This window comes from Seriola aureovittata, chromosome 4 (genome assembly GCF_021018895.1).
Source record: "Seriola aureovittata isolate HTS-2021-v1 ecotype China chromosome 4, ASM2101889v1, whole genome shotgun sequence".
NCBI classification, from domain to species: domain Eukaryota; kingdom Metazoa; phylum Chordata; class Actinopteri; order Carangiformes; family Carangidae; genus Seriola; species Seriola aureovittata.
In genome coordinates this window covers 29173739-29201716 of record NC_079367.1, presented here as the reverse complement: position 1 = coordinate 29201716, position 27978 = coordinate 29173739, and the positions used below count along the sequence as shown (strand labels likewise).

At 41.3% G+C, this 27978-nt stretch overlaps 2 protein-coding genes across 5 annotated transcripts; both read left to right on the top strand.

Moving 5' to 3' along the window:
* The first annotated feature begins 1980 nt into the window (after positions 1 to 1980).
* zgc:101731 (SNARE_SNAP25N and SNARE_SNAP23C domain-containing protein) lies at positions 1981 to 17674 on the top strand. 3 transcript variants are annotated; one of them, XM_056374268.1, is made up of 8 exons: positions 1981 to 2092; positions 5048 to 5336; positions 9006 to 9047; positions 9774 to 9822; positions 10584 to 10701; positions 13936 to 14082; positions 14355 to 14499; positions 16086 to 17674. In XM_056374268.1, exons 2-8 carry the CDS (start codon positions 5193 to 5195, stop codon positions 16149 to 16151), a joined length of 711 nt encoding a protein of 236 aa, XP_056230243.1. In that variant the 5' UTR covers positions 1981 to 2092; positions 5048 to 5192; the 3' UTR covers positions 16152 to 17674. The 3 variants fall into 3 exon arrangements, with proteins under 3 accessions (XP_056230243.1, XP_056230244.1, XP_056230245.1); XM_056374269.1 differs by lacking the exon at positions 10584 to 10701 and adding an exon at positions 12480 to 12591 and having other exon boundaries at positions 1983 to 2092; XM_056374270.1 differs by lacking the exon at positions 10584 to 10701 and adding an exon at positions 12485 to 12591 and having other exon boundaries at positions 1984 to 2092.
* Positions 17675 to 17797: 123 nt separating this feature from the next.
* On the top strand, positions 17798 to 25883 carry zgc:113149 (uncharacterized protein LOC541363 homolog). 2 transcript variants are annotated; one of them, XM_056374266.1, is made up of 7 exons: positions 17798 to 18034; positions 19750 to 20033; positions 20921 to 21015; positions 21434 to 21590; positions 22511 to 22690; positions 23139 to 23192; positions 24042 to 25883. In XM_056374266.1, exons 2-7 carry the CDS (start codon positions 19892 to 19894, stop codon positions 24989 to 24991), a joined length of 1578 nt encoding a protein of 525 aa, XP_056230241.1. In that variant the 5' UTR covers positions 17798 to 18034; positions 19750 to 19891; the 3' UTR covers positions 24992 to 25883. The 2 variants fall into 2 exon arrangements, with proteins under 2 accessions (XP_056230241.1, XP_056230242.1); XM_056374267.1 differs by lacking the exon at positions 17798 to 18034 and having other exon boundaries at positions 19912 to 20037.
* The last annotated feature ends 2095 nt before the right edge of the window (positions 25884 to 27978 follow it).

Genomic DNA, 27978 nt, shown 5'->3' with positions numbered 1-27978 from the left:
CTGCATAAATTTGTATTATATGTAAAAAAAAATCTCATTCCAGTAAAGAAGATTAAACGTGTGTAGATATGGTATTTAAGTTTTTATTACATTCTGTTTTTATAGATCATACTGTGATTGTTTACACAGGAATATCCTTTTAATATCTCAAAAGAAAGCAGGGGTGTAGCACAAAACTCTGGGCCTGTACCAAATCAGTCTCTGTGGGTTCCCTTCCTCTGTTGATTTAGAGGCCGGCCTGGCTCTGTATGAGAGGGCCTCCTCAGCAAGGATAAACTGGGGGAAGAGTGGAGCTTGTCTGGCGGGGCGGTGGAGTTCAAGTTCCCCTCCTGGTCTTCCTGGGAGCCTTAGCTGGGGAACAAGAGGAGTAAAGGTTTCAGGTGTTCATGAAGGCAGCTAGGACACAGAAAGACAGAATTGGGAGGCTGCGGGCGGCGGTACTGTATCTCCCTGTGGCAGAGGGAGGGCAGGGCCTTATAGATATCAGATCCAGGATGGCAGCCTTCAGACTGCAGGCGGCTCAGAGGTTGCTGTACGGCTGTGCTCTCTGCTGGTCGGCTACCGCCCAGCTCATCCTCAGCCAGGCCGGGCGACTTGGCCTGGATAGACAACTGTTCTTGCTGGACTCGCAGTGTGACCCGTCTGGACTCACGGCATTCTACAGGTCAGCGACTTCACATCACCCGACCTCCTGACCCCAGGCCTGGAATGTGGCTGTTTGAGGAGCCGCTGTTTAAAAAACAGCTTGTTGTCTAATGGCGTGATCTCTTCAGCCACTGAGAGAACTGGTTTTGTTGAGGCTGGGGTCGTCAAGCTGGGTAATCTAATGAGGATGTCGTTGGACACAATGACTGAGGTGACCAACATCAGGTCGTCCCGAGTGCTGTAGAGGTTTGTAGACGAGGTGGGGCAGTTTCTGTCTGCTCCAATGAGGGGTTTTGTTCGGGACTGGGCGCTGGCTGAACAGTGGAGTGACGACCACGAGTATGTGTTCCCCTCACTCATCATCAATCATCAAATTCATCTCCTGTGGGAAGAAGCAGCTGTACTACAGTTGTGTAAAGGTCCTGAACCTCGGCTCTCTAGCAGGACTCAGGGAGTCCAAATGGACTGAGGTGTTTGACCAGACTCTTCCCCTAAAGGCTGCTGGCGGCTCCTGTACAAGCCTCCTGTTGAAAAACTGATGGCTGACTTCCAGTGGAGGATCATAAACAGAGCTATAGCTACAAACAGATACAGAGCTCACCTGGACCCCAGCACTGGGGAGGGCTTGCAGGCAGACAGAAACTAGAACATCTTGTGGTTTCCTGTCCTCCTTTCTATTTAGGCTGCTGCACAGGTGGGTGGAGGCTTTAGGAGAGGTTTTTTTTACTGTTTCACTTTTTTGTTTTTGGGCCAAGGTACACTGTTAAAGAAAGACAGGCACTGGTTCTTATCAATTTCTTGTTAGCAACTGCTAAGCTAGCAATCTGGAAAAGCCGTAAGAACCAGTTGTCAGGTGTGGGCTGGACGGAGCCGGTGCTGTGTCTGAAGGTTCTGGTTTCAGCTCGGCTCAGAATAGATCACTCTCTTTACAGCGCAAATTCGCACTCCAGCATTAGCAATCACTCAACTGCAGTTTATATTTTGGGGAATCTGTGCAAGGGTGGACTAAACCATTTTGCGCTTTCTGTAAGGGGTGACAGTGAGCCTCCACTATTTTTTATATATACAAAGTTCAGTCACTCAAACGTTTTATTCAGCCAATTTAAAGTTACTTACAACATTAATTACTTAGAAATAAAAAATTGCAAACAAAAAAATACTTTTCATCCCAGGCTTTGTGAGGGCCCCCATTGGGCCCCTGGGTTGTCAGTCCCACCCTTACCCCCTACTGAGACGCCCCTGAAGGAAAGTAACATTGTGGTTTTGGAGCGAACGTTTGGTTTTAAATCTGACATGTAGTTGTGGTGTGTTCGGTGAGGGGCGGGGCCGGTGTGGAGGAGAGGGGCGGTGCAAAGATGCTGAGGAGGGATAACGGTGGAAGCAACAGGCAACAGCCGCAAATCTGGACAAAAAACCCGCAGAGAATCAAGAGAAGAGCTGATGAAAGGTAGGAGGGATGATTTCTGATGATTATCTACGAGCGTCTGATCAGACTTTAGTCATATAAAGGAAATAAACGCAGATATCTTGAAAGAAACTGTTCGTTGCTTCTCAGTTCACTTCAACTCGGTGCAAGTTGATAATAAGAGAACAAGCCTTGTAGTTACGTGACATTTAAAAGAAGCAGAAATAATATAAAAATAATTCAAAGATTTAAACAGGAGGAGAAAAGACTTTGAACTAAACTAACATTAAATAAGGACAAGTATATATGAGCAGGTGTAAACCCTGCAGATATTAGCTATAACTGTTTACAAGATTGGTCCAATGAGCAACCATCATAAATGAATTAACCTGTAAAATATGATGTGAAAGCTGCACATTGTTTGTTTGTGTGTGTGTGTGTCTGTAGTTTCTCTTCAGTCGGCAGTGAGTGTGTTACACAGATGGACAGATCTGTCCTTCACTTGCTCCTGACATGGCTTTTAAAGATCAGTCCCACCTGGTTCTTCATCATGTATCATCAGTCATCATCTGTTATCTTCTTTTAATTCAGTACCTGCAAATTTGAAACAAACAAAAGCACTTAATGGAGTGATTCCCTCTGGATGTTAATAAAACATGATATTTGATAAGTGATAAGTGTGAAATCTAATGTCAATGTGCCTTGTAATTGTAAGTCAACACTATAGATTGTAGGGAAAATGGACAGAGCATTTGTGATGTCAGCACAGTGGTCTGATGGGACATGTCGAAGGTTGGACGGCCGAGTGTTTAAGGCTCCCCGCAGATGATGAGCAGTGAGCTGGTGAGGCTGTAAGGTGTGGCCCAGAGCAGAGCAGAGGTAAAGTGTAGGTAGTATAGGTTTACGTCACAATGTGCACCAGGTGGCAGGAAGGCTTCATTGTTTACTATCTGCCCCGTCTGACTGTTGACTCTGTGAAAAGCTCTTCCTGCTGTGATTTTTTTTTTTTTTTTTACATGTTTGGGAGCAAGATGAACTTTTTATCCAGCACAGGTCACTTTCAGGTCATTGGGTTAGGGTTATTCATTAATAATTCATCAGTTTATGGCAGATGGATTATTAACTACCTATGGGTTTTATCAGTTTATGGCACAAAGAACCTACAGATTGTTTAGTTGCAGGTCCTCGTCTGTTCTGTGTGATTCTGGTTTGTTTTAACGAACATCAAAACTCTTTCTTCTTTTCTTTTCTGTCTCGCCCCTCGATCCTCTTCTTTATTCCAGCAGGTGGTAATTAGTGGTTAGGCCTAATTATGATGCTCCAGCCTGATAACAAAATGCCTGACAAGAAAAGCACCGTGTGTTTGGAGGAGCTACAGTCGAGAGGAGCAGTGTTTTTATGATATTGTGTGGACCCGACACCTGGTTGGACACTGACATTGGGGTCCTCTGATCATCTAATTAGAGAGGGGAGTGTAATTATAAAGGAGAGCAGAGATTCATCTTATATACAGTGTTGGTTGTGCAGTTTTGACAACAGCTAGCTGTGTCTCCATCATGCTGATGTTACCAAGTCTTTATCAAACAGACTAAAAAACTAGCTGTACAGGCTTGTTGTGGAAAATCTGGAATTCATTAATGCAGTGTTGCAGTCATACAGATTTAAAAAGACCTACATCATCTGAGAAGAATTATTATTTAGCAAAAGAATAGGACTGAACAATTAATCGAAATCGCAATCGCAATATGACCATGGGCAATATCCAGATCATATTCTCCAGACATAAAGGAACATCTTTGTTTGGTACAAGACCAACAAAAATCACATCATCATCAGAATAATGAATTGGTCATCATATAAACTCAGTATCTGACTCAGTCCTCTTCAGAACCAACCAGATACCAACTGAAATTCCCAAATCAAAGTCAACTATGGTTGTCTGCCTCCTCCACTGCTTCGTGAAGTCTTGAGTAATGTCTAAAAAGCATTTTATATGACCACCTTGATCTTTGACCTTTGACCTTTGACCACCAAAATCTAATCAGTTTGTCCTTGAGTCCAAGTGAATGTGTGCCATGTGCCAAATTTGAAGACGGACGGACGGACAACCCAATCTGGATTATTTAAGTCAAACTTAAAAACTATAAAAGTTCTAAACTGCTCTCACCAACTATGGAAACAATGTGATTAAAACCAAGAACTCACAGATTCATCATTTTTCTTGTAATCAACTGACATGCTAATATTTAACATTTGGTCGAGTATCTAAAAATGTTGCTCTCCCAAACCAACAGAGCTTTGCTTTCTAACAAGTGAAACTATCTTCCAGACTTCCTGTGCTGTTTTACCAGCTTCAAGAGTTCTTTGAAAATAGACGGGAACTTGAAAATAGGCTGAATTCAGGAAGGAACTTTGGAAATAAGTGGAACCAGATTAGCTGATATTTGTTTTTTCAACCTTAAAGGAAACATGTTGAGCCTTACTGCTCAAACTGAGTGAAGACGGACGGACTGAGATATTCAGAAATGATTGAAGAGGACAGTTTCAGGTCAGTTGTATTGGCTGACTGACTAACTACCCTTCATGTCTGGTGTAAATGGTTGGTTGTCCGGACAACCAGCACCTGAAAGCCTCCAATTACTGACATGGTTTCTCTGGACTTACTGTTGCACTGCAGCTATGATTAAAACAAGCGTGTGTGAGTTCAAACACAGCTGAGTTATGAGAGACAGTGAGAGCTACATTATACAACTGATGCTGGAATCAGCTGGACAGGTCTACACAGAACAAACGCTGGACGCTGGTACACCTGGCCAATAGACTGCACCTGCTGTTTGTTTTTAGAAGGCAGGTCTCTCTAGAAAGCAGCATTGCTACTTGAATTGAACTGTTTGAATGTTGAAGTGAAGCATGTCTGTTTGTCTGTCACAGACTGTGTCTCTGGTCAATTGTGTTGTCAGTCATTATAAATAATCATGGTGTCCCTCTGCTCTCCAGCTGCCAAAACCACCTGATGCTGCAGCCTAATCTGGTCGCCTGGGACTAAGCACACACACACACATACATATATACATACACACATATATATATATATATATATAGAGAGAGAGAGATATATCTATATATATCTATATATGTATATATGTATGTATGTATATATATATATATAGATATATATATAGTATATATACACACAAACACACACACAACCAGCATGGCATCAGACCCGCCCATCCTGACAGAGCAGGAGGAGCTGCAGAGGAGAGTCAATCAGGTCACAGATGAGGTAAGTGAAAATCTAAATGGCTTCATTATTATAGCTGTAAATAATTGCTTTATCATTTATTAGAGGGGTTTACCCTCTAAGGAAAGTTATGTTAGAGTCAGATAAGCACTGACTGTAAAACGTGTTGGTGTTAGATATCACTGACCAAAGTAACCAGACAAAGCCACAAGTTTTACTTCCCTCACATTGTTCTGGAAATACTCAATATGAATTTTCTTATGTTTGAGGAATATTAAATGGGAGTATTAAAAGGAAATAAATGACTATTAAATGAGAATATTAAATTGGAATGAATGAGAATATAAAACGAGAATACGTGAGAATATTAAATGAGAATAAATGAGAATATTCCCTGAGAATGAATGAGAATAGTAAATAAGAGTAAAGTATTCGTGGATCAACTTTTAACAAATCAGAGCTGATCATTTCAAATCCTAAACACAGTTGTCATCATCATGTAAAGTAGTTTTCGGAATTGTTTGCTTCCTGCTACCAGATGTAATTTCTTAGACCTCCTCACTGAACAAGAAACTACTGAGATTCAGGGTTGGTGTTTACCAGATGACTGTACAGCAAATTTGATTGTTCCACATGAGGTTTCCTGATAGTGATCAGATCAAGATGGAGCCATGTCTTTGCCCTCAGTCAAGTAATACAAAATGCCTGGTATATACTGGTATTAGGCCTCTCCACTGGCTTCAGGTACACCAACACTTGGCTGACAAGACCTGTTCTCAATAGTTTCATTCAGTTTGACCAATAGTCCAAAACACAAAGATATTCAGTTTTCAAAAATATAAAACAGAGTAAAACACCTACTTGATAAATTACATAAATTGATACAGAAGATCTAATTCCACAGTCTTAGTCATCAAGCCACAGTTAGCATCTGAGAGCTTTTGACATTAGCAGTGCTCAGCACCAATATTATACCTGTAAAGCTATCAATGAAAGATTTTACTCTTTGTTACTTTGTTAGGGAAAAATGATACTCTCCAGTAGTTTGGCCTTTCTGAGGGTTTATATTTGTTTTTTTAAAGGAAAGCCAGTGTTTTTTTCTGGTTTTTAAATTCAGGTAATTAAAGGTAGTTTGTAGAGGCTCCAGTTCCAGTGACCTCAGGACCAGGCCATAAAAATAAGAGTTAATAACAAAAAACAAGACTAGGTCAAAACCTAATATATATCTGGACTCCTTATGATCAAACACTGATTTTATAACTGTGATGTCGTCTGACAAAATCACCAAACACATAAATTAAAGACAAAGACTGAGCTGTGATTTCAGCTGTATTTACTGTAACATGATCACTCAGAGAGAAAGTTAGAAGAGACAGACCATTGTTCTTATTTAGTCTCTGACACAGAGCACAGCCTCCGTCTGGATCCACAATAATTTAGTTTTTATTTACTTCAACTCCAGAACGCAACAGATCTTTATGTGTATCCCTCTGTTTGATATGTAGAGTTGATCAGAGCTGTATTTTAGTACAAATCCTCGTTTTCAGTCTCTCCCGTCTGTCGTGTTAAAGTTGCTGCATTACATGTTTAAACAAACTCAAGACTCCCTGTAACTGTTTCAAATGAAAAGCTCTCTAGCGTTTAGGTAGAAAACCCTTTAATTCTTCACAGGGCTTTAATTGCTGTGCTACAGTAAGCGTATTGTCTAATTTCCTGTGTTTCTGTTGTTTTCATGCTATTCAGATCTGCTAGCTTCTTTAGCAGTTACCGATGACTTCTCTCTCTCCTGCTCTCTCTGCTCGATGTGTCTTATATTTAGTTATTCTTCTGCCTCCTTTAGTAATAATGATACATGTAATAAAAGTAGTTTGTTTTCTGTAATGGAGGCGAGGCTTAGTGTATTGGAAGCGCTCCTCCTCTTCCCTGCAGTTCCCGAGCAGCCGGTAAACCAGAGCGGCTCAGTAGACTGCCTGAAAACAAGACGTGCAGCCCTAAGAACCTGGTCAGCATCCAAACATGGTCCAGTCCTGAACCAGGTTTATACCAAGGCTTTCAAAAAACGTTTCTAGATCTAGAGACAATGAGCTAAGATGGCAACATTGCAGCTGTAAACAACCCACCAATAGAACCTGTTTATACCAGAAACTCAGTGATTAGGCCCTCGACTGACCAGTGGTGGAAATATGATCAGTCAGCCAGTCAGTCAGTCATGTTTATAGGGCTGGCCCTGTTGTTGTGGTCCAGCCAAGAATCTATGATGTTCCCTCTTCCAACAAACCTTTAGAGCTGCTGAAGAAAGTGTAAACTCTTTCAGTACAGTATGGTTAGCAATAAAACACTAACAGACAACAGCACTGAAATAGACGTATTCCTCATAGGGGCAGTTTTCAGGTTTGACCTGGGTGAATACAGAGTGCAACATTCACCATCCTTTCACCAGCGCTTCTCCAGGAAGCAGCAAAACTGTGTGTGTGCAGGACAAAGAAACGTCAGGGGAATGTCTTGGCCGAAACAAAAGATTCAAAATAATCAAGCTGACAAGCAGAGGGTGACAAACATCACAAACATGAGAGGCAGGATCAGTATTACTGAGGTGTCACAGAGTCATGTGCCTGAGGGGAGGGTCCCTTTAAGGGCACCTGGCTTACCTGGTTGCCATGGAGACAACCGGTCTCCCAAGAGAATAATCAGGCATGGATGAGCTCATGCGGGGTGGTGCTAAACACACACACAAACACACACTCCCCGGAGTTTAAAGGCTACTACAGGTCAAAGCAATTTGTGACCTCATCATCCCCTCAGTGGGGAAGTCCATGGGAATTGATATGATATTTACACAACACTTGTGCGCACGACACACACACACACACACACACACACACACACACACACACACACACACACACACAGAATTTCGTGTGTGACTGACAGTACAGTGTAAACATGTCATCATGTTTGCTGTGTGCTGGCTTTAAAGGGAAAACAGCAGTTCAATCAGTGTATTTTTGACTATAAACCTATAAATGATAAACAAGAGTTTGATATAAAATCAATATATAAACCTTTTGTGCATTATTGAGTCTTTATGAGCATGAATGATGTGAACAAATGGTGTAAACAGCATCAGCAAACACCAAAGATTTTGGAAAAGAAATGCTCTATTCTGTGTTTTGATTAAACATTTTGGAAAACATGATATTGTGTTCAGTTTAAAGAGCAGTTATTTCTCCCCAGGGGAAATTACTTGAAAGAAATACTTATTCACTAGTCATTTTAAACTTTAATCTCCATACATATATAATTCTGAGCTTGCATTTAGACTAGTTGCCCATTTTAGCATGTTCAGCTGACCTGCTACACACTGACTCAAATACTCTATAGGCTGCACTAGCATAGCATCTTATGGAAATTACTTCATTATAAGTGTAACATTTCAACACTGTCTTTTTTTTTTTTTACCTACAATTAGTGCTAAATTAAATACTTATTTCCAGGACAAGTCAAAGGACATTCACAGAATAGGTCAAATAACAATGTTACCCATTTTTAGGTTTGCAAAAGTGTCATACTAAGTTATAGAAGGTCACAGAGATGACATTGAATTTGTGGCAACTATAGAGCTAAACTTTTGTTTGGAATTCTTCATTTCAGTATCTGTTGAATTGAATTTCAATATACAGTATTTGAAATTGGCCTTTTTGTGTCTTTCAGTCTCTGGATAGCACAAGGCGGATGATGCAGCTTGTTGAGGAGGTACACACACACACACACACACACACACACATATATATATACAGTATATGTCCTACAGAGCCTGAAACGACAAATGAGAGATATAAAAAGTGTAAGAGAGTCAGTGGGCGAACAAACGTAATCATGAAGTTCATTATCATGTTAGTGTCATCATCTCGACATTAGCCTCCTCCAGTGTTGTTTCCACTGGAGGAAATGGCCAAATAGATCTCATTAAATGACTTTAAGCGAGACAGATGCTGGGACGTGATGAACTTAAAGTGATTTGGGGTTTTGACATGTTGAAAACAATGTGTGTGAGAACAGAGTCAGACGCAGGGAGGGGCCACATACTGCTCAGACAGTCTGTATGTACTGTATGTTAGCTGACTAGTAAATCCCAATATTAAAAATGGCTTCATTTTACTTTTTTTTACTTCATTTTTTAATTTTACTGACAAACATTCAACAAAGCACATCATTAGTATTTATATTGTCTGTTATGTGGGTAGCCATTGGTGTCAGTTTATTTATGCAAAAATCGATTTGAGATTTTAAGTATTGTCATGTGGCAACATCGAAGTGAGCAGGAAGTGTGGGCGTTGTCCGCCAAGGATTTACAATAGTCAACACATGACAATTATATATTATCTATCTGCAGCAACTTGAAAACAATATGGCTCCCCGAAGGAGGGAAATTATGCATCATGATGATCATAATGTGTTTTTATATGCTCCATCCTCCAGAGTAAAGAGGCCGGGATCATATCTTTGGTTATGCTGGATGAACAAGGAGGTAATCGGTTCTACTTCATCAGTGTTTAAATTCTCATGTATATATGTAATAAAGTAATGTTTGTTTTTCAAGAAGCAAGGTGGAGAGTTCCAATAATGCCTCAGTTACTTAAAGATATTTGTTTATTGAGTAACTGAGAGGTAGAGGAGAAGACTGGCATTACTTTGATTTCTCAATACAGTTCCTGTAGCTTTGTGACATGTCTAACAGAAAGACAAATGTGCTGGCCTACATCAAAAAACAACCTGTCCTATTTACACATTAAGTTAGCTACACAGAATGGGGGATTTTCACATTCATTACTACCAGATGAAATAAAACCCCTTTTCCACAGGTCAAAAACCCGCTAATACCCGCTATCATTGGGCTTTTGTCGGCAATGGAAAAGGGTAGGCTACAGTCAGGTTTTCCTGCATTTAAAAAACCTGCTTATACCTGATCATTTCTGTGGGACAAGGGTATAACTTGGGCTCTCACCATCTTTCCAGTGAGTCGATTAGTCAAGGTTTACAGAACTGGTAACTGATAAGACCCGGAAGCTGTTGTATGAAACCATGAAGATATGTTTGTGGCCGACTCAAGGCCCTCTAAGATTTGAGCTATGATTTTTGGGGGTTGTCAGCGTGGTCTGTACATGTCGGTCCTTATGCTCTTGACCAATCAGAACACTCAGCTGAAACCCTCTGTTTGTTCACTGTTCTGTCTCTACTGTTGTTACAACACCATAAAACCCACCACCATAAAACTCCTGTTCCTAACAGAGCAGTTGGAGCGTATTGAGGAGGGCATGGACTCCATCAACAGGGACATGAGGGAGGCAGAGAAGAATCTGACAGACATGGCCCAGTGCTGTGGTCTGTGTGCCTGGCCGATCAGGAAGTAGGTCTGGTGTCCGGGATCCACACCATCATCCAGCTGGTGGCTTAAGAAACCCGTCCTTGTGCCCAGTTCCATTTAATGAGCTTAAAATAAGGTATTTAAATACCACGATAATAATAACAATTTAACTAACTAACACTGACAAAATAAGGCATTTTGATGACACCAGGTTAAAACAAAAACTTCAACTCTTGCCTCAAAGTGGTTGGCCTCAGACTGTCAACTTTAAAGCCTCTCAGTGACCTGAGGACTTCACTTACTTGCCAAACCATCTTTGACAAAAATGTTTTCCTCTGTCGTCTTTACTGCACAGCTTTTTCGATCAATCCTGGAGGTTTATGTACAAAGATCAGTGTTTCTCAGACTGTTTCAGATCAAGAACTAAACCGCTGAAATAAACCAAGTATCAACAAGTATCCAGCCGACGGGAAGTCAAACCAGGGATTCCCTACTCATGTATATCGTGGCAATGTGACATGCGCCCATTATCAGCGCCTCACACACAGCGTGGCGGCAGGCGGTGTATTTATGTAGCATCAAAATGATCACACACATATGAACACTGCATCAAACGCACTACCAATCGCAGTCGTGGTGACTACATTACTAGTAAAAGTTGTAAGTTTACAACAAGTTCACTAGTAAAATGGAATAAAATAGAATAATATAAGAAAATAGTATAATTGTCATTGTACAAAAAATGTATAATTAAATTCTGAGAACGACTCCTGATCAGACACACAAGGTCACAAAAGAATATTCCACATAAAAGACTATTTTGCTTAGAATATAATAAATACTTCAAAGAAAAGTGCTTTGAGTAGCTGTTATTTATAGTGAAGATTAAAATGATGATGATGATGATTAAAGTAGGTCAGCAGATGACAGCTGTGAGTGCACATTTGTGGAGCTCAGAGTAAAACTCCTGCTGTGTCTGTTGTGTTGGAGGTTTCATTTGATTTTCTTCAATAAAGTGAGTGGAAAGTGACAATAATTGCCCAGTGATTATAATCAAACATAAATACAGCAAAGAAGAAGAAATTCTAAGCATAAATACATAAGCATAAATATATATGCCAATATATTCACATAAAAAAAAAAGTCATGTTTGAAAATATATTATTCTTCCTCAGATTCAACAGTCTTTCAAACATTGCACGCCTCATACCAATTCAACCAGAAACATAATGGAACTGGGTATCAAGGCCAGACTGCAAGCCGCCAACATATTAGCTCTCAGTTTGGCTCAGCTCAGCTCAGCTCAGCTCAGCTCAGCTCAGTTTGGATCCGTTTGCTCCAGTTCCTCACAGCATTACTTTGTTTAAAGTGACGTTATTTATGGTTTGCGGCTGAACTGAGTCAGTTTTATAGTTGAGTTTGTTCGGTTGCTGGTGGCTGGTTTTTCAGTTCAGCTCGAGGGCTTTTGGGAAATAGTTGGTGATTTTTTTTTTTCTTTTTTGGATTTTGTTTTGCCTTCCTCCTCCACTCCCATCTACCGTCCTCTCTCTCCATTCTTTGTGTCGTCTTTCCTCCTCCTCCTCTTTTGTTTATCCTTTTCCCTGCTGGTTCTCCTATCATCCCTTTTACCTCCTTGCCATCTTCCTCCTCTTCCTCCTATCATCCTTATACATCCTCTTCTTCCTCTGTCCCACCTCCTTTTTCTATCATTTCCCCTTTCTGCTTTGCCCTTCCTCTCCTTCTTATGTCCTACCTCTCTTCCTGCCTACTTCTCCATCTTCCTCGCATCTTTTCCCTCCTCCATCCTCCTCCTCCCATAGAGCAGTTGGAGCGTATAGAGGAGGGCTTGGATCAGATCAACTCTGATATGAAGGAGGCCGAAAAAAACCTGACTGACCTGGGCAAGTGCTGTGGCCTCTGCTCCTGTGATAAGTAGGTTGTGGTGGTGGTGGTGGTGGTGGTGTGTGTGTGTGTGTGTGTGTGTGTGTGTGTGTGTGTGTGTGTGTGTTTATTTGGCTGGTACACATAATTCTTAGGTAAGTATATGTTGAACACCAGAGGATTCCTTCTGTTGAAATAGTGACTTAGAATGAAAACGTAGATCAAGCTAAAACTAATGCAGGAGACGTTGTGACGTTCTACTGAGTTTGTGTTGTGACTGTTTCAGTGTTGATTCCACCTAAAGCTCATTTTGGAGGCTGCAGTTAGTGCTGCTGTTGAATTGTACTGCATTATGTGGACAGTTGTTTCTGTTATTTTCATCACCATCATCATCATCATCAACCTTTATTTTGGTGAGCCTCATTTTCAATGATGCCGAGATTACAAAAGCAGAAAGGAAACAAAGCAAACAATGACAATACAAAATCAGTTCCTGATCAGAACAATTACATTCAGAAACATTACAATTCAAAAAGAAATGTTAAAGCGTCTCTCTAGACTGCCCCAATGTTTTCGGGGGGTCGATATTTAAAGTCTCTGGAGCACAAAATCTAAAAGCAGTCTTTCCAAGCTCAGGGTTCACCAGAGGAACATGCAGAGTGATCCAGTGCTGAGATCTGTTAGTGATGTGAGGTAAGGTAAGGAAGGTAAGGCTAGTGATGTTCTCTGCACATATCAATGAGGCTATAGGAGAAATAACAAAAGCTCCTCTCAGTATAATGCAATACAGTTCAACAGCACCACACGCTCCATCCTCCTAAACACGCTGTCATACAGTTTGAAAACAAAGACTGAACGTTCTAACCTTCATGATGGAGGATTTACTGCACGACTGTTGGATCTGGCTAGTTTAGTTTTAAGCTGGTGTATGTAACAAATTTCCAACTGAGTGCATTACCATCGTGATGTTTGTTTGATTTGATTTTGTGCACGTGGATCATGCACAATGAGAAACACTTGATTCAATTTGTCAGATCTTCCCTCAAACATCAGTTTTCATACTTTGTTCGTCCGTTGCTGCAGCTTTCTTTTGTTGCCCGCTTGCTTTGCTGTCATAAGGATTTTCCGCTGTTTAGATATCATCTTACACCGTGTTTGTCCTCTGTACTGTATAAATGGACCACTGCTATACTCATACTGGACAGGGGCCATACATGCATTACCTAACAGACGCTTTACACTGGCTAGAGAAACCTGTATTCCAGTTACAATACATATAATGTACCCAAGGCTGCAGGACCAATATGGCTACAGTGGTGGTTCTTGTCCATCACATTAAACACTGAACTCAATATAAAATGACACTCATAAGGTCATTCTCTCTCTCTCTGTCAGACTCAAGGCCTTTGAGAAGAGCGGGGCGTACAAGGCAGTTTGGGGTGGAGCCTCTGGTCAGGACGGCGTCGTGTCCAATCAGCCGCCGTTGTCGCGAGTCGTGGATGAGAGGGAGCAAATGATCATGAGTGGAGGATACATACGGAGGTAGACAGAGAGTAATGAAGTGTGTTATTGTAGGCAGCTGGGTGTTAAGAGAGGCATCTAGATGGTGAGTGAGTGTTTGCTCTTCTTTAGAGCAGACTGACATGTAATACTGCCAGTCATCAGTTACACAGGCAGCTGGCCAAACACAGGACATTTATCATAAACACACACACAAGAACCTGACTGTAGTTTCAGCTGGAACCTCACATCTTTAAAATAGGAGTTGGCTGTGGTGACGATGATTGTCCCGCTTTCATTCCGCTCCGTCACAGGGTGACTAACGACGCCCGTGAGGACGAGATGGAGGAGAACCTGGCTCATGTCGGCAGCATTGTTGGAAATCTGAGGAGCATGGCTCTGGACATGGGCAACGAGATCGACATGCACAACGCCCAGATCACTCGTATCCGGGGCGAGGTACTGCTCTCGATACAGCATGTGCCAAATGTCAGCATTTACATAACCATAAGTCACTGCATGGTGCTGAATGTTAAAAAACAACAAACAAAAACGGCTCCCGCTATATCTGCTTATCCTGCGTGGAGTCAAAGGTCACCAGTCTATCACAGGACTAATATATAGATAGACCACCACTCACACTCAAATTCATCTGCTCCTACAGGCAATTCACCGGCCCTGTTCAGACCTGGTATTATCCGTCTCAGGTGATCCAATCACAAGTGGTCAGCTCTAAGTTCAGGTGTGAACGCACCCAAGACGAATCTGAGACCCGATCACTCAGACCACATTCAGACGTGGTCCGGACCACATGTGGCCAAGTTCTTTTAGCAGTGTGAAGGGAAATGCGTCCCGTGCCACAGTGAAGGACCAACTGCTCTATGAGGAAATGGATCAAACTGCTCATACCTGTTTATTTGCATATAAAGCAGGAAGTGAGACTCCATCACAAGTGGTCAATCGAGACACATTTTAAAGCCAGGTGTGAACTGATGAACTTAGAGCTGACCACTTGTGATCGGATCGCTGAAGACGCATGTTAATGCAGGTCTGAACAGGGCCTCTGTCTCTAGTTCACCTACCTATCAGATGAAACCAGAGCACTAGGTGAAGGCAGATGAATTTGAACCTAGAACCTTCCTTCTTTGACGCGACAGTGCTAAAGACTGAGCATGAACACGCACACAAAAAATCTATTTGTGTACGCAAAACACTGACGTTGGCCTCCCACAAATACAAAGCGAGGTGACTGGCAGTTAAAAAAACCAGTGAGCTGGATTTGATTTACCCCAATGTCTCTTCTGGCCAGGCTTTCAAGTTCCGTCCTGTTGGCTAACATAAGGTTCCTGTGATACACAACAACAACAAAAGATGAAATAGAAGTGTGACAGCACGTCACTGAGAATACCAAACCTTACCAATTATCATTAAATACCATTATAACTTAAAAACGATTAACAGGGATCTGCAACCAGTCATTCCCCTTTAAACAGGTTCAGGTTTTCATTGAGATGTTTTACAGCACTGCAGTGGTTTGTCATTTCAACACCACAGAGCTGAACCATGTCTGCTGCTGGTGGCTTTTTTTTAATAAGAGGAAATGTGCAATTGTGTCTGTTGTGATGTGCTGACAAGGAAAAGAGAGAAAGAGAGAGAGAGAGAGAGAGAGAGAGAGATGAAAGCAGATCACGCCGGGGTTAGTGCAGGGCTTGTGGTAAAAGATGCATAAAAACAGAGAGGATAGATCCATTTTTATTCATCAATAGTTTCTTTTTAATAATGTGTTTTTAAATTAATTTGAACCATCCATGACTATGCTATGCAAACATTTCTAACCATTGCTTTATTTTTATGTTTTTGTTCACTGTGGATTGTAATACTTGCACTGTAGGCTTGCACAACCTGCTTTGGGAAGACTATTGATTAGCCATTGCAATAAATCAAAGTAGATTTTGACAGATAGACAGGGAGCTCCAATGGCTCTGTCCTCCACATTCTTATTAACTCATCTCCTGTGTCCTTTGTCGGCCCTCCTCTGTCTGCAGGCGATTCTCAACGTGTCCCGCATCGACGCTGCCAACCAGAAAGCTAACAGTCTCATGAAACGATAGGAAAGGAAAGGAACGCGCTTCCGTTTTTTTTTCTTCTACAAATTCATCCTGCTTTTGCAATTACAACATTCTCGCATGCTGTGCCAATGTGCTGCCGCTGTTATTCTCTGACTGACACAAGTCGCTTTTTAAGTTGTGTTTTGAGGATGAGAACATCATGTAATATTATTGCTGTCATATTCCTTCAGGGACTGTGTCCGTTATTCCCACCGACCTCTGAAATGTTCATTATCTCTTATCTCATGTTGTTGTAGTTTTCCTTTTCCCTGCTATTACTATAATATAATGATAGGGAATCATAGTTTTGCTGTGATACTGGTATCTTTTTGAAATGTGTAATGGAATTATTACAAAAAATCTTTGTGGGGATTTCACGATGAGGCCTTTGTCACTTTATATTTCACGCTCCATATTACCTCTCAAGGTGGCCTCTGGTCACTCAGCAGAGTTAGATCACAGGAAGCTGTAATGATCCCTGTGGAGAAACTGGGTCACTGCAGCAGCAGCACCGTCACCACCAACAGCAGCAGCAGAGAGCAGAATCACACAACACCAAATGTGTCAGTCAAGAAATAATGTCAGGAGGTGAATATGTGGGGAACAGCAGCGAAGAAGAGCGGCTCCGTGGGCCGGGGCGTGCATCTTAAAACCAATCATTTGGCCTTTTTCTTCTTCCCGGGGTAAATAGAGAAGTAAAACTCTTGTGTGTTCAGAATATATGTTCAAATTTTTCATGAGAAAAAATATCAAACACAGCTATCAGTAAGCAGTTTATTTCTCAGTGTCAACATCATTGTGTACCACCCCTCCCCACTTTTCTGTAGTCTGAAATGTTCCAGAGTGGTTGAAACACGTGCGTGATGGTGCCCTCTGCAGGCTCAACCAGGTATTGAGAAGTAGACTGAAACACGCATTTGTCCCCAGAGGAGAAGCTCTGGCGACACCTAGCGAACAAACACGGGACCTGCTCTTCCTGGCCTCTCCATCTTCTTTCTTCTCCATGTTGATATAAAATGGTGGTGAAATGACTATGGATTGCTGTTGATTTTTTTCCCCCCTTTAATCTTGTTCCATCATTTGAGGGGGAATCTGCATCATTCTTTTTGCTGACACTGTCAAGAGGCATATGAATCAACAAGTCTTTGAAATTTTTGTGCTTTTTGTGTCTGAAGTTTTTCATAAGAACCAGTTACATAATTTTTTGGTTTACATTCATTTGCTGCTGTGGCTGTTGGCTCTCTGGGCATACTGTTCACAAGCAACCAGTCGTGTCTTTAACTGTGATCTAGAGTAATGCTGTAATTCAGATCCTATGGTTCATGTGTATTAGTGTTATCATTTGCATATGTTAGTTCAATTAAGCTGGTGACCTTTGCTGACCTAAACAGGCCTTCAGTTCTGACGGCATGTTTCAGACAACTATTAGGATCAGGTGGCACAACACTACTGAGCATGTATACTGGTGTGTTGTGATGAAATGTCAAATATCAACATCATGGAATAAAGAAAGGTGCAGAAATGTATGGCATGCATGACTCCAGATTAATTGATTATGTCGAGAAGGGGGGGGGGGTGTCTGGGTGATTTATCAGCATCCAGTCATCAGTTATGTTCTTAAAAAACAAAAATGTGAGCTAATTGTGCAGAATTTGTGAGTGTTGTGCTTGATTTTTTCCTTGAAAATGGGAGTGATTGGTGCACACTGTATCTGGGACAGCTGGGGGCGCGCAGCAGCAGCATGAAAATGTTGCGCGTTCAAGGGAGGAAAAAAAAAATCTCTCGCTCTGTAGAGCCTGCGCAGTTCAGCTGTTCTCGTCACTCCGAACTTTCGGGAGAACCACAGAAGGAGGGGAGAGAGGGAGAGAACAACGCCATTTTCCCTGGTAATTATTTTCTATATATTCAGCTTTTTTTTTTTTTTTTTTACACCACACATCGCGATTAGTTCCCGATAGCAAACCGCACGCGTGTCGTCTACGCGCAGAAAAGCATGTATAGCTACCCAATGCTAAAAAGAGTGTAACGCAGAAGCTAGCAGGCGTTTCGTCCTCCCGTCGGCCACCGATACGTCGCGTAGCTCTAAGTGGCGCAGCGGAGCGGCGCACAAGTATAGCACGCGTCGTTTTACATCCGCGATTAATCCACGTATGAGTACCGAAATTCACAGTGAGTCGGGTTATGCCGTTTTTAACATAGCAGCGGTTCAACCCTGCGCAGCTAACAGAGATGGCGGTGTCTGCGAGCTACTCTCTGTGTGAGCCCGTCAGGCACGAGCAGTAGGGGGAGAGGCAGGAACAAGCTCAACAAAGGCATAAGAAAGATAGCTGCTGATTGGCTACCACGGGTCACGTGATTGGCTACCACGGGTCACGTGGTCAGAACAAACGCAATGCAAATTTCCATCATTTTATGCTGAGAAGTCCTGAACTATTAATGTGTTAACAAATACACATCCTATTCATTTTTACTTTACATGTAGAAATACTTTTTAAAAAATGGACTTTAACAGAGTAGCTAGAGACACACCTCACTCATTGCCTCAGTTTAAAACACTACTCAAAACATACTTGTCTAAAGCAGCTTTTAATTCTTGATTTCAATGTTTTGATTGTTGGTTTTTACTTTAATCTTAATTTCTTTTGTCTGCTTCATTGATTTCATCGCTTTAACGTGCATTTGTAATTCTCCTTGTTAAATTTGCCTTGACACTTTGCCTCTCTTCTCTGTGTCTTTTATTGCTTTGTTTTGTTTCTCTGTTTGGACAGCACTAAATAAATCTGTTATGAAAAGTGCTATATAAATAAAGTTTATTATTATTATTATTATTATTTAAAAAAAGAAGGGGAAAAATACAGCATCATTAACTTGATGCTTGATTAGTCAAACATTCATCTGTTTAGGATTGGGTTTAGGTTAGTGTATAGATACATATATTAGTGTATGTAGTACAGAATTATATATGTACACACAAAGGCTTTTGTTGGGTAATTATGTTTATTGAATATAGTCCTAAAAAAGTGGATAAATGACAAAGACGTTGGTCATCAGATAAATATAGACACCAGATCACATTACAACAAAACATTTACCATCATTGTGGGTAATTCTACATCAGGGCGTTTTTATTTTAAAATCTATCCAGGAGGGGGCAGTGTAGGGAGACAGAATAAGGAAGGCAATGATGGAGATTCGTGAGCTAGGGGCCATAAATATTTACATTTCCTTTGCGTAGATGGAGCTGATCATGGCGCTGACTTTTCAATCACTATTAGCATATCTACCTTTTACTTACATTTACTGATTTCACTTTTGTCAAATTCAGCATACATTGTATGCTGAATTGTATGTATTGATTAAAAAAAAATGTCTGTTTGAAAGTGAAGGTGCAAACTTTTCTTTTTCTGATAAATAAATGTAATGCCATATTCTTAAAGAGCTGTCACTCAGTAAAGAGAACAACAGTAAAACAATAATGGTTTGTGGGAGAATGCAATATTAGGTATGCTATGCGTTTTAGAACTAGAGCTCTGGAATGTCTGTCATGCATTGTATTACGTCTCATTCGTTCTCCTTCGTCTCTTTTTTTTTGTTGTTGCAGGACCTGTGCAGTCAGACAGGTGTCTTTAGTCCAGACTGGCACGTGGATCAGCACCAGACAATCCTTGTGGGCGGAGAAATTGGACTCTGTACCAGAGTCGTAGTGGGCCATCACAAGAGGAGGAAGAGGTGAAGGTGTAGCTATGTCGACCACTTGGCGTGATGACGATGAAGAGTTAAGGGTGGGAGGAGTAAAAGGCGGTTTGAGAGCCAAACCGAGGTTCTCCTTTACGGAGGTCAAACTGCTGCTGGAGGCAGTGAAGAGGAACAGATACATCATCCTTAGTGAGTAAGGCGGAGTGTGTGTGTGTGTGTGTGTGTGTGTGTGTGTTTTTGGTTGGTTTTGATAAGATTATCCTTCTGTTTGATAGGACCTTGTCCAAAGCTTGTAGCAAGCAGCGGAATTGTACTGAGAAGTTATGCTTAAGCTTATTTGCATCCATCTTGGAGAAAAGAGGAGATAGTTATGGGCAGTGTGTTTTTGCTTGCCCCTAGGATCAGATTCAGCCAGGAGCTTGGTGACATTTGGTTCTGATATTAGAGATGTAAAGTGGGCTCCTGGTTCTGGAAGTGTTTCTTCCTCTTGCTTTTCCTATTTCAGTTCTCTTTTTAAAATGACATCTGCAATGTTGCTTAACATGAAAGCACAGTATCATCCTGAATAATGATCATAACCACCAGTTTCTTTCATCGTAACTTTTGGTGGACAGTTTGGTGGATAGTTCTGAATACTATAATATCCATGAACCTCGGCTGCTGTTGCTGTGGAGGAGAAGCCAGTAATAAGCGTGAATGACAGTGGTAAAAAATTAAAATGGTTTGCTGTCGCAGCTGTAACAAAAACATGAAGCCATAATTCATGAATTTACACAAAATTGAATCACAAATGAAAAGTTAACTGATTCGAGCTCACACCATGTGTTTGTGGCACAGGTGACAGAAACGTGATCGCTGTGATTGGATGTTTCTTGCTGAAATGCACCATTGAAGAACTTCGCCTTTTTATCAGAGAACCAGATGTTTCCTGACACAGATGTTATTCCTTTTTACTGATTGTTGGACGTGAGCCAGGTGAACTCTGTGCAGTGAGGACACCGACGCTGTTGAGAAATATTAAATATGAGCAAAACCAAGTCTCACATCATCGTATTTTATCTCACTCCCATCTGTAGGGAAGTTTAACCAAGGTGTGTCAGCTGAAACCAAGAAACAGACCTGGGCTGAAATCACAAATCAGATCAACGGTCTGGGAGAGAATCACAGAGAGGTTTGTGATTGTCATCATCTTATTAGGGTTGTGTGTATTTCCAGGTGTAATATTCAGGTATACTGTCAGACATAATTTTGTTTTAGTTATAGATGTGAAATCTGCATTTAATACATTTCTCAAGCAAGTGTTCATCTCAATATCAGCCTTTTGTATAGATCACACCAGTGGTTCCCAAACGTTTGACCTGCAGCTGAATATTTGCTTTGTCCACCTCGACCCACTTCAGTTCAGATGATAAATACCGATAATCAAAATTGCTGGCACTTAATTTTCTGTTCAATGACTAATCCACTAATTTTTTCTTGGCTAGTTTGAAGCATCTGTAGAGGCTACAGCAGCATCAGGCTGCTACTTGAGGAAGCAGGTATTTCAACATGATAGAAGACTTCTTAAAGGCGGTTGTATCTTCTCACAGGTGCGTCAGATCATGAAGAAATGGGCTGACCTCAAATGTGATGGAAAGAGACGCATCGCGGCCCTGAGGGGCCCCAACGGCAGCAACCTGAGGAAGAAGAACCTGGGCCCCGTGGAGAGGATGGTCCATAGGATACTAATGATGAGTCCCAGAGGAGGTGAGCGAGACATTGGATTTGAAATTTGGTCGTACTGGTAGAAAAATCATTTCTGGTGGAATCTTTGTTTTGAGAGCTTTAATCCAGAAGACAGATTTTACATCCTTAAGTGGTTAGTCTTTTGCTGCTGAATAGTGTTTTTTATAACGTCCATGCTGAGAGGAAATCTGTGTGGATTTGACTGAACAATATTTAGACAATTTTTTCTCGAGCATAAAGAAAATGTAAAAATTCAAAGGCAGCAGCATATATGAAGTGTAGTGCATCCAAGTAGTGATGCTTAAATTCATGCAAATGGCAGAGAGAGAGTCAGTTTGAATTATTTTATGTGTCTGCAGTTGGAAATTAATCCGGTTGTTAAGAACCAATAAAATGAATTAGAATATCCATGGATTGGCTTTTCTATCAATCCTGTGGTTTGTACCGACACATCCCCAGATGAAGCAGCTCTGCTGCTTAAACAAAAACTAAAACCACAAAGGCCTTACAGAAAACAGATCATATGGAAATGGAGTGGAAGTAGAGGGATAACAAAAGTCCCTGTAATTGAATAAATAGTGATATTTATACAGCACTTTTCATACAAGAGATGTAGCTCAAAGTCCTTTATAATAAAACATCAATACGTCATCAATACATGATAAAATATCTAAATGCAAATAAAAACAGAAACCAGTAAGAACAGTAAAATATGAGAGAATTAATTAAAAGTCAAGTAAAATAAAAAGGTTTCCAGCTGTAGTTTGAAAATGTTCACTGAGCATCTCTTAAAGCTCTTGGCAGGGTGTTCGATGGTTTGAGCATCGTTAAAGAAAACTGCCTGTTTTCTTGTGCATACAATTGTGTGTGTTTAAATTGCCATTATTTTGAAGTGTTATTGTTTGTCTTTATTGAACTAGTTTTCATGTGTTGGTTCTCAGATGGAGACAGTGATCAGGACATTGGAGAAGATGATGATTTCTCGAAGCTTTACACTAAAGGCCTATCCTCGAATCCTGCTCCCTACTCCTACCTCAGCCTGACGGACAGCTCCCACTCGTTACCTGGAGGAGCCTGCTTAGACCTCTCTCCTCTCTCCTCACCAGAGAAAGAACTTGGTGGTAAGTAGAACTGGTTACTAAGCTGCACCAGTAACATGGCAGGAAAGTCACTGGTGCACACCAACATGAAAATCGTCCAGTCAGTTTCTCTTTAAATTTGAAGATCCCATGACGTGGTTACACAGCTTTACCAATTACCAAAGATAATAAACTGAAAGTCATCTGGATTACATTTCTATTGTAAGTGTGAAGCACTTGGGTTTTAATATTGTGGACTTTTGAACCTGACTCAGAGTGCACAGCAGAGTCACGAAGACCTGAGTGAGAATAAACATTTTCTTTGGTCGACGACAGTGGTTTTATTTTAATGCGTGATCACTTTCTTTTCTACTCTGTGCCTCCTCTCTAAAATACTTAATAACTGAGACTCGTAGACATTTTAACATTGCAAAATTTCTGCCTGCTGCTGAGCCCTTCAGTCATGTCATTGCTGTGTATTGTCTTGCAGGAGATCCTTTCCATTCCTCCTCTGACTTTGACGTAGACCTGGGTGATGATGGAGGTAAGAGTGTAGTTTTATACAGCTGCTATTTTCATACCAACCACCCTCTCCACAACATTCTGGCAGGACAGAGAAGCAGCTACAGCTGCAGCAAACGTCTCATCTCACTGCGCTGCAGAACAGAGAGGTTCAGGAGATCCTTTGTTCCCACTGCCATCAGGCTATACAACACCTCAGCCAAAGGAAGTGGACTAATCTAATTATTATTGTGTATTTATTATTTACTGTTTTTATTATTATTATTATTATTATTATTATTATTATTATTATTATTATCATCAACAATGAGCTAATGGAGACATGAATTTCCCCTAGGGGATAAATAAAGTATCTATCCATCCATCCACCCACCCACAGATTGTGAAGACAGTCTATTCTATTGTTAGACAAACAGCAGCTGCCAGAAGCAGCTCAGGCTGCACTGACTGTCCTTTCACCTGTTTGATTGGTTGATATAATATTCATAAAAAATTATGTTTTTTTCACTTGAAATTTTACATTTTTAATTTTCTCATAATATTATGATTTTATTCTCATAATATTACTTTTACATAACTTTTTCTTGAAATTTCCGATTTCTTTTTTTTCCCTCAATGTGGCCTTAATTACCAAATCAGATCCAGACAGTGAGGAATAAAGTTTTTTTAAACTGAAAAAGAAAAAAAAGCATCGATATAATCTGCATCATCAGTACCATGAGTTTATGCATCACATTTTGTATTTGAAAAGTAAAATGGGATCCCAACATGAATCTGTGTGGCCTCTTGTAAAAGCTGTGAAAAAACTCTTAAAACAGAAAGTGTGTGTAGATCAACTAAATGGATGTCTCTTCTCTCTGTCATCTACCAGAACACAACATGGACTTTGAAGAAAATGATGACTCCTTGTTCTCCTCCCATCCTTCTTCTCTTCCCCCGCCCTCATCTACCTCCCTGGACCCCCTGCCGGATGATGCCTTGCTGAGGATCAAGCCAGTCCACACTTACTCCCGAAACAACAGCCAGAATCACAACCACATCCAGAACCACAACTACTCGAGACCAACACCTGGACCCTCTTCCGCTGTGGCCTCCACCTCCTCCGTTCTCCCTCCAGTATCTGATTCAGATGCTGCCTCATCCTCCGCTGCACCTCCTTTGTCTCAGTCCCCCACAAATGCCAAAATGACTGGCTCCTCCATCCCTGCTCCCCCTCCTGCATCCTCCTCCTCTACGCCTGTTGCAGCCAATAACTCTACCTCTCACCCTGTGCCCTCTTCATCCTCATCCTCCGTCCCACCACCTCCTGCTCCTCCTCCTGCTTCCTCTGCTGCTGTATCCTCCTCCTCTTCTGGTGCTGCTGTAACCACCGCTCCCTCATCTTCTGTCCCTTCAGCGAGCCTTCAGCAACCACCTCCCTCCTCCTCCTCCTCTTCCTCCTCCTCCTCCTCCTCCTCCTCCTCAGTCCTCCCATCCAATCAACCCCCAACCTCAACCTCAAACTCATCTGACCCTCTGCCGGCTGGAGCGTCCTCCCGCAGGTCCCAGAACCACGTGGCCCAGATGGCCTCTCAGAGCCTCCAGCAGCAGCGGGCCAGCAGGATGCTCCTGACCTCGGTGTCTCAGTCTCTGGAGGTGCTGGCTCAGTCTGTCCAGCTGCTGGTGGAGAGCCAGCAGGAGTTTGTGCAGGAGTCTCTGCTGCTGCAGAGAGAGACAGTGGACATCCTGAGGGATTTCTCCAACACGGCGCTGACTATGCTGAGGGACAAAGCCAACAGTGGACATTTGCCGACACATCATCATCCCCCTTCACACTTCTGAAAAGTGGACATGAACAAACTAGTAGGTTTTTACAAAATGAGACAAAATGGGAAGGAACAAGCCAAGTGCAGGGGAATTTTGAGTGCTTCAGGTTTAAACTTCTGTCTTATTAGTTAACATCGTAAAAGAGAAGGTGATATTTGACTTTAACAACCTGAAAATGGGACAAATTATTTGCCCAAAGGCACAAAAACATGCCGCTTTGAGTCTTGTTTTTCGTTATGTATCTGCTGTTGGTTTGTAGCAGGCTCGTGTGTTATCCGCACTGTAATTGGCAGTTTAAAGTGGGTTTAAAGTGAGTTGTTTTGAGCTGCTGAAATCACCCGCTTGCAGTGAGCGGCGATGGGACTGTGCTCATGTGTGGAGAAACAAACGCAGATAAGATGATGCAGAGACAAGAGTCCCGCATTTCATTTAACATTCGGCTCACTGAATGACAGGAATTGAGCAAAGCAACTGTAACATGTCAGAAGAATATAAATAGATACTAATCTTGCATTTTAGATTTTAGAGCCATACGGTCACCATTTTAATGCTTTCAATGCTGATAAACTTAATCTATACTGGCTCAGCTCAAACTAGCCCCCCAGTCTCACTGTTATTTCCAACATGGCAGGTGCTGAGACACAGCAGGAAGAAAATGAAAATGAAAAGAACTGTTTAGTTGAGGTTGCTGCTGAATTTACTGCTGCTGGTGAAAAAGTTTCTTGTGTCATTTCCAAAGGGTTAATCTTTTTAAATTAAGGAAAAAAATCTTCTCGCTGGTTTGTCTGTGCGATCTAATAACCTGCTTCTAAAAGGCCTCCACAGTTTGGTCTGGGAGTGCCTCAGTAACATGAATTGGAAACTCTGTTTAATTGACTGAGAGAAGAGAATAAACAATTGTGCATGATCCAGTTCAAGAAATCATCCCGTTACAGATGTAATACCAGATCCCAAACACCTGCCTCTGGACTCAGTGTAAGGCTACATCTGGGTCAGTGTCATCTGATGCAGCTAAAATCACAATGAATGGGTATTAAATAAAGCAGCATAATCATTATTATTATTATTAAATACATGTCTTTGATTAGGGAGGGAGGGAGAAATCTAATTTGCTGTTGCTGATCAATGAAAACTGATGTGTTTAAAATTCTGTGAGTCGATTGTCTTGTGGGAGTTAATTCGAGCAGGTTAACATTATCCCACAATGCTAAGTAAAAACAAGCAAACAAGTAATGATGAAACGAGTGTCACTGATGGTGCTAAATATTTAGATTTTGCCATCGTTACTACAGTCTTCCTCTTTAAATCTTAAAAGTACCGACTCAGAGATGGACTCGGCTAAATCCCCCGAGGGTAATGTTTTCTTTTAGTCCACCAACGACTCTGCGTCACAGGCGCTGTGTGATGTTTCTAACTGTTTAAAGACTCCTTCAAACCTCCGACACTGTCTTTTTCTGGCACCGGGCAAACAGTTCGAGGAGCGATGTGGATAAATGTCATTTTAAAATTGTGATGTCAAAATCAGTGGAGAAGCTGTTAAAACGAGTTAAAATGTTAAATGTGTAGACCCAAAAACCAGGAGTTTGTTTAAAATGTTTGTCTCTTTCTCCCCGGTCTCAGATCAGTCAGAAACATGCTGATTAAAGATGAATATGACGAAAGCAGTTCTATCGTGCAGTGGATAAAAAATATTTGTAAAACTCTTACTAAAAGCTATTAAAGGAAGTTTCATGGTAGGACCGCACTACCAGCCCAATGCAGTTAAATGCTTTTGCTGTTGTTAGTCAGTTGAACCCTGCTGCAGGCCTGACTGCTCCCACCAAGTTCTGAATGTGGTCAAACGGTGAACGTGGCTGGTGAATTTTGTAACATAGATTTAATGTAGAATCAGCTGAGCCAGTTCCCGCGGAAAATTGTCCCACCCCATAATCCTTCCCTTCCACCTGACACCCTGGCAAGCATCAAATTTCTGAGCGTTTCTAGAAAATCTAAGAAAAGCTTCAATCTCTAGATCTGAAATTTGAAGCAGCAGCTTGTAAAGTAAACCAGAGTCATGTACACACACCTGGTTTCAAACAGACCAATAAAAAAACTGTAACCCTGAGTAGAAACTGAGACAACAGTCCGAGAAGCAGTTGTACTTGTTGGTATTAAAGATGTAACTGCTGCCCATAATACCACATAAAGATGACGAGCTTTTGAATTCTTGCTCTTTGCTCCTCCTTCTGAATCTGCAGACCTTACCCTTGGAGATGCAGTTTCATCACTTGCAGCTGGCTCTCTGACCAATCGACTGTAACCAGGCTCTGTGATGTTTCTTACAACCAAATCCTGAGGATAAAGATTTTTTTAATTAAAAAAAAATAGAAAAATCTGTTGGGAGAGTGTTTTCTTTTTGTTTTTTTTATAGCACAGTATGTGGTGAGGTCTGCTTATATGTTTTATTTTTCTTATTGTTAACAAATCACGAGAGCAACAACACTAACGGGGACTGTGTATGTATCAGAGCCTGATGTGTCTCATACCCCGAAGCCATAGAGCTCCACTGATTCCAAAAACTGTTAAAAACACAACCTTTACTTTATTTTGACTCGGTGCCACACACACTCTGGCCTGCTGACCCAAATACTCAGTAGACTAGAGAACCAAATGTAGAGCAGTCCTACTTGTTAGCTAAAAACTACAATGTCCATCTGTTTTAGGAAATTACTTTACGGTTTTAAATAGAACTATTTGTTTATGAACTGTTTTTAAACAAGATTTATAACCTCAGTTGGAACCAATGGTCTTGCAGCTGAGAGCTGCGGACAGAGTAGGGAAGTCAGGACGTATTGAGGGATGGATTAACACTTGTTTCTGGTCTTTTCATGGGATTTGATAACAATTAGGAAATATCAAATACCTGAGTTCACAGGCAGCCTCATTCTGATGACTCATATTTCTGCATATGACACAAACTCATATCATCTGTGTGTAAGGCACAGAGAGGTGTGGGGCCTTTT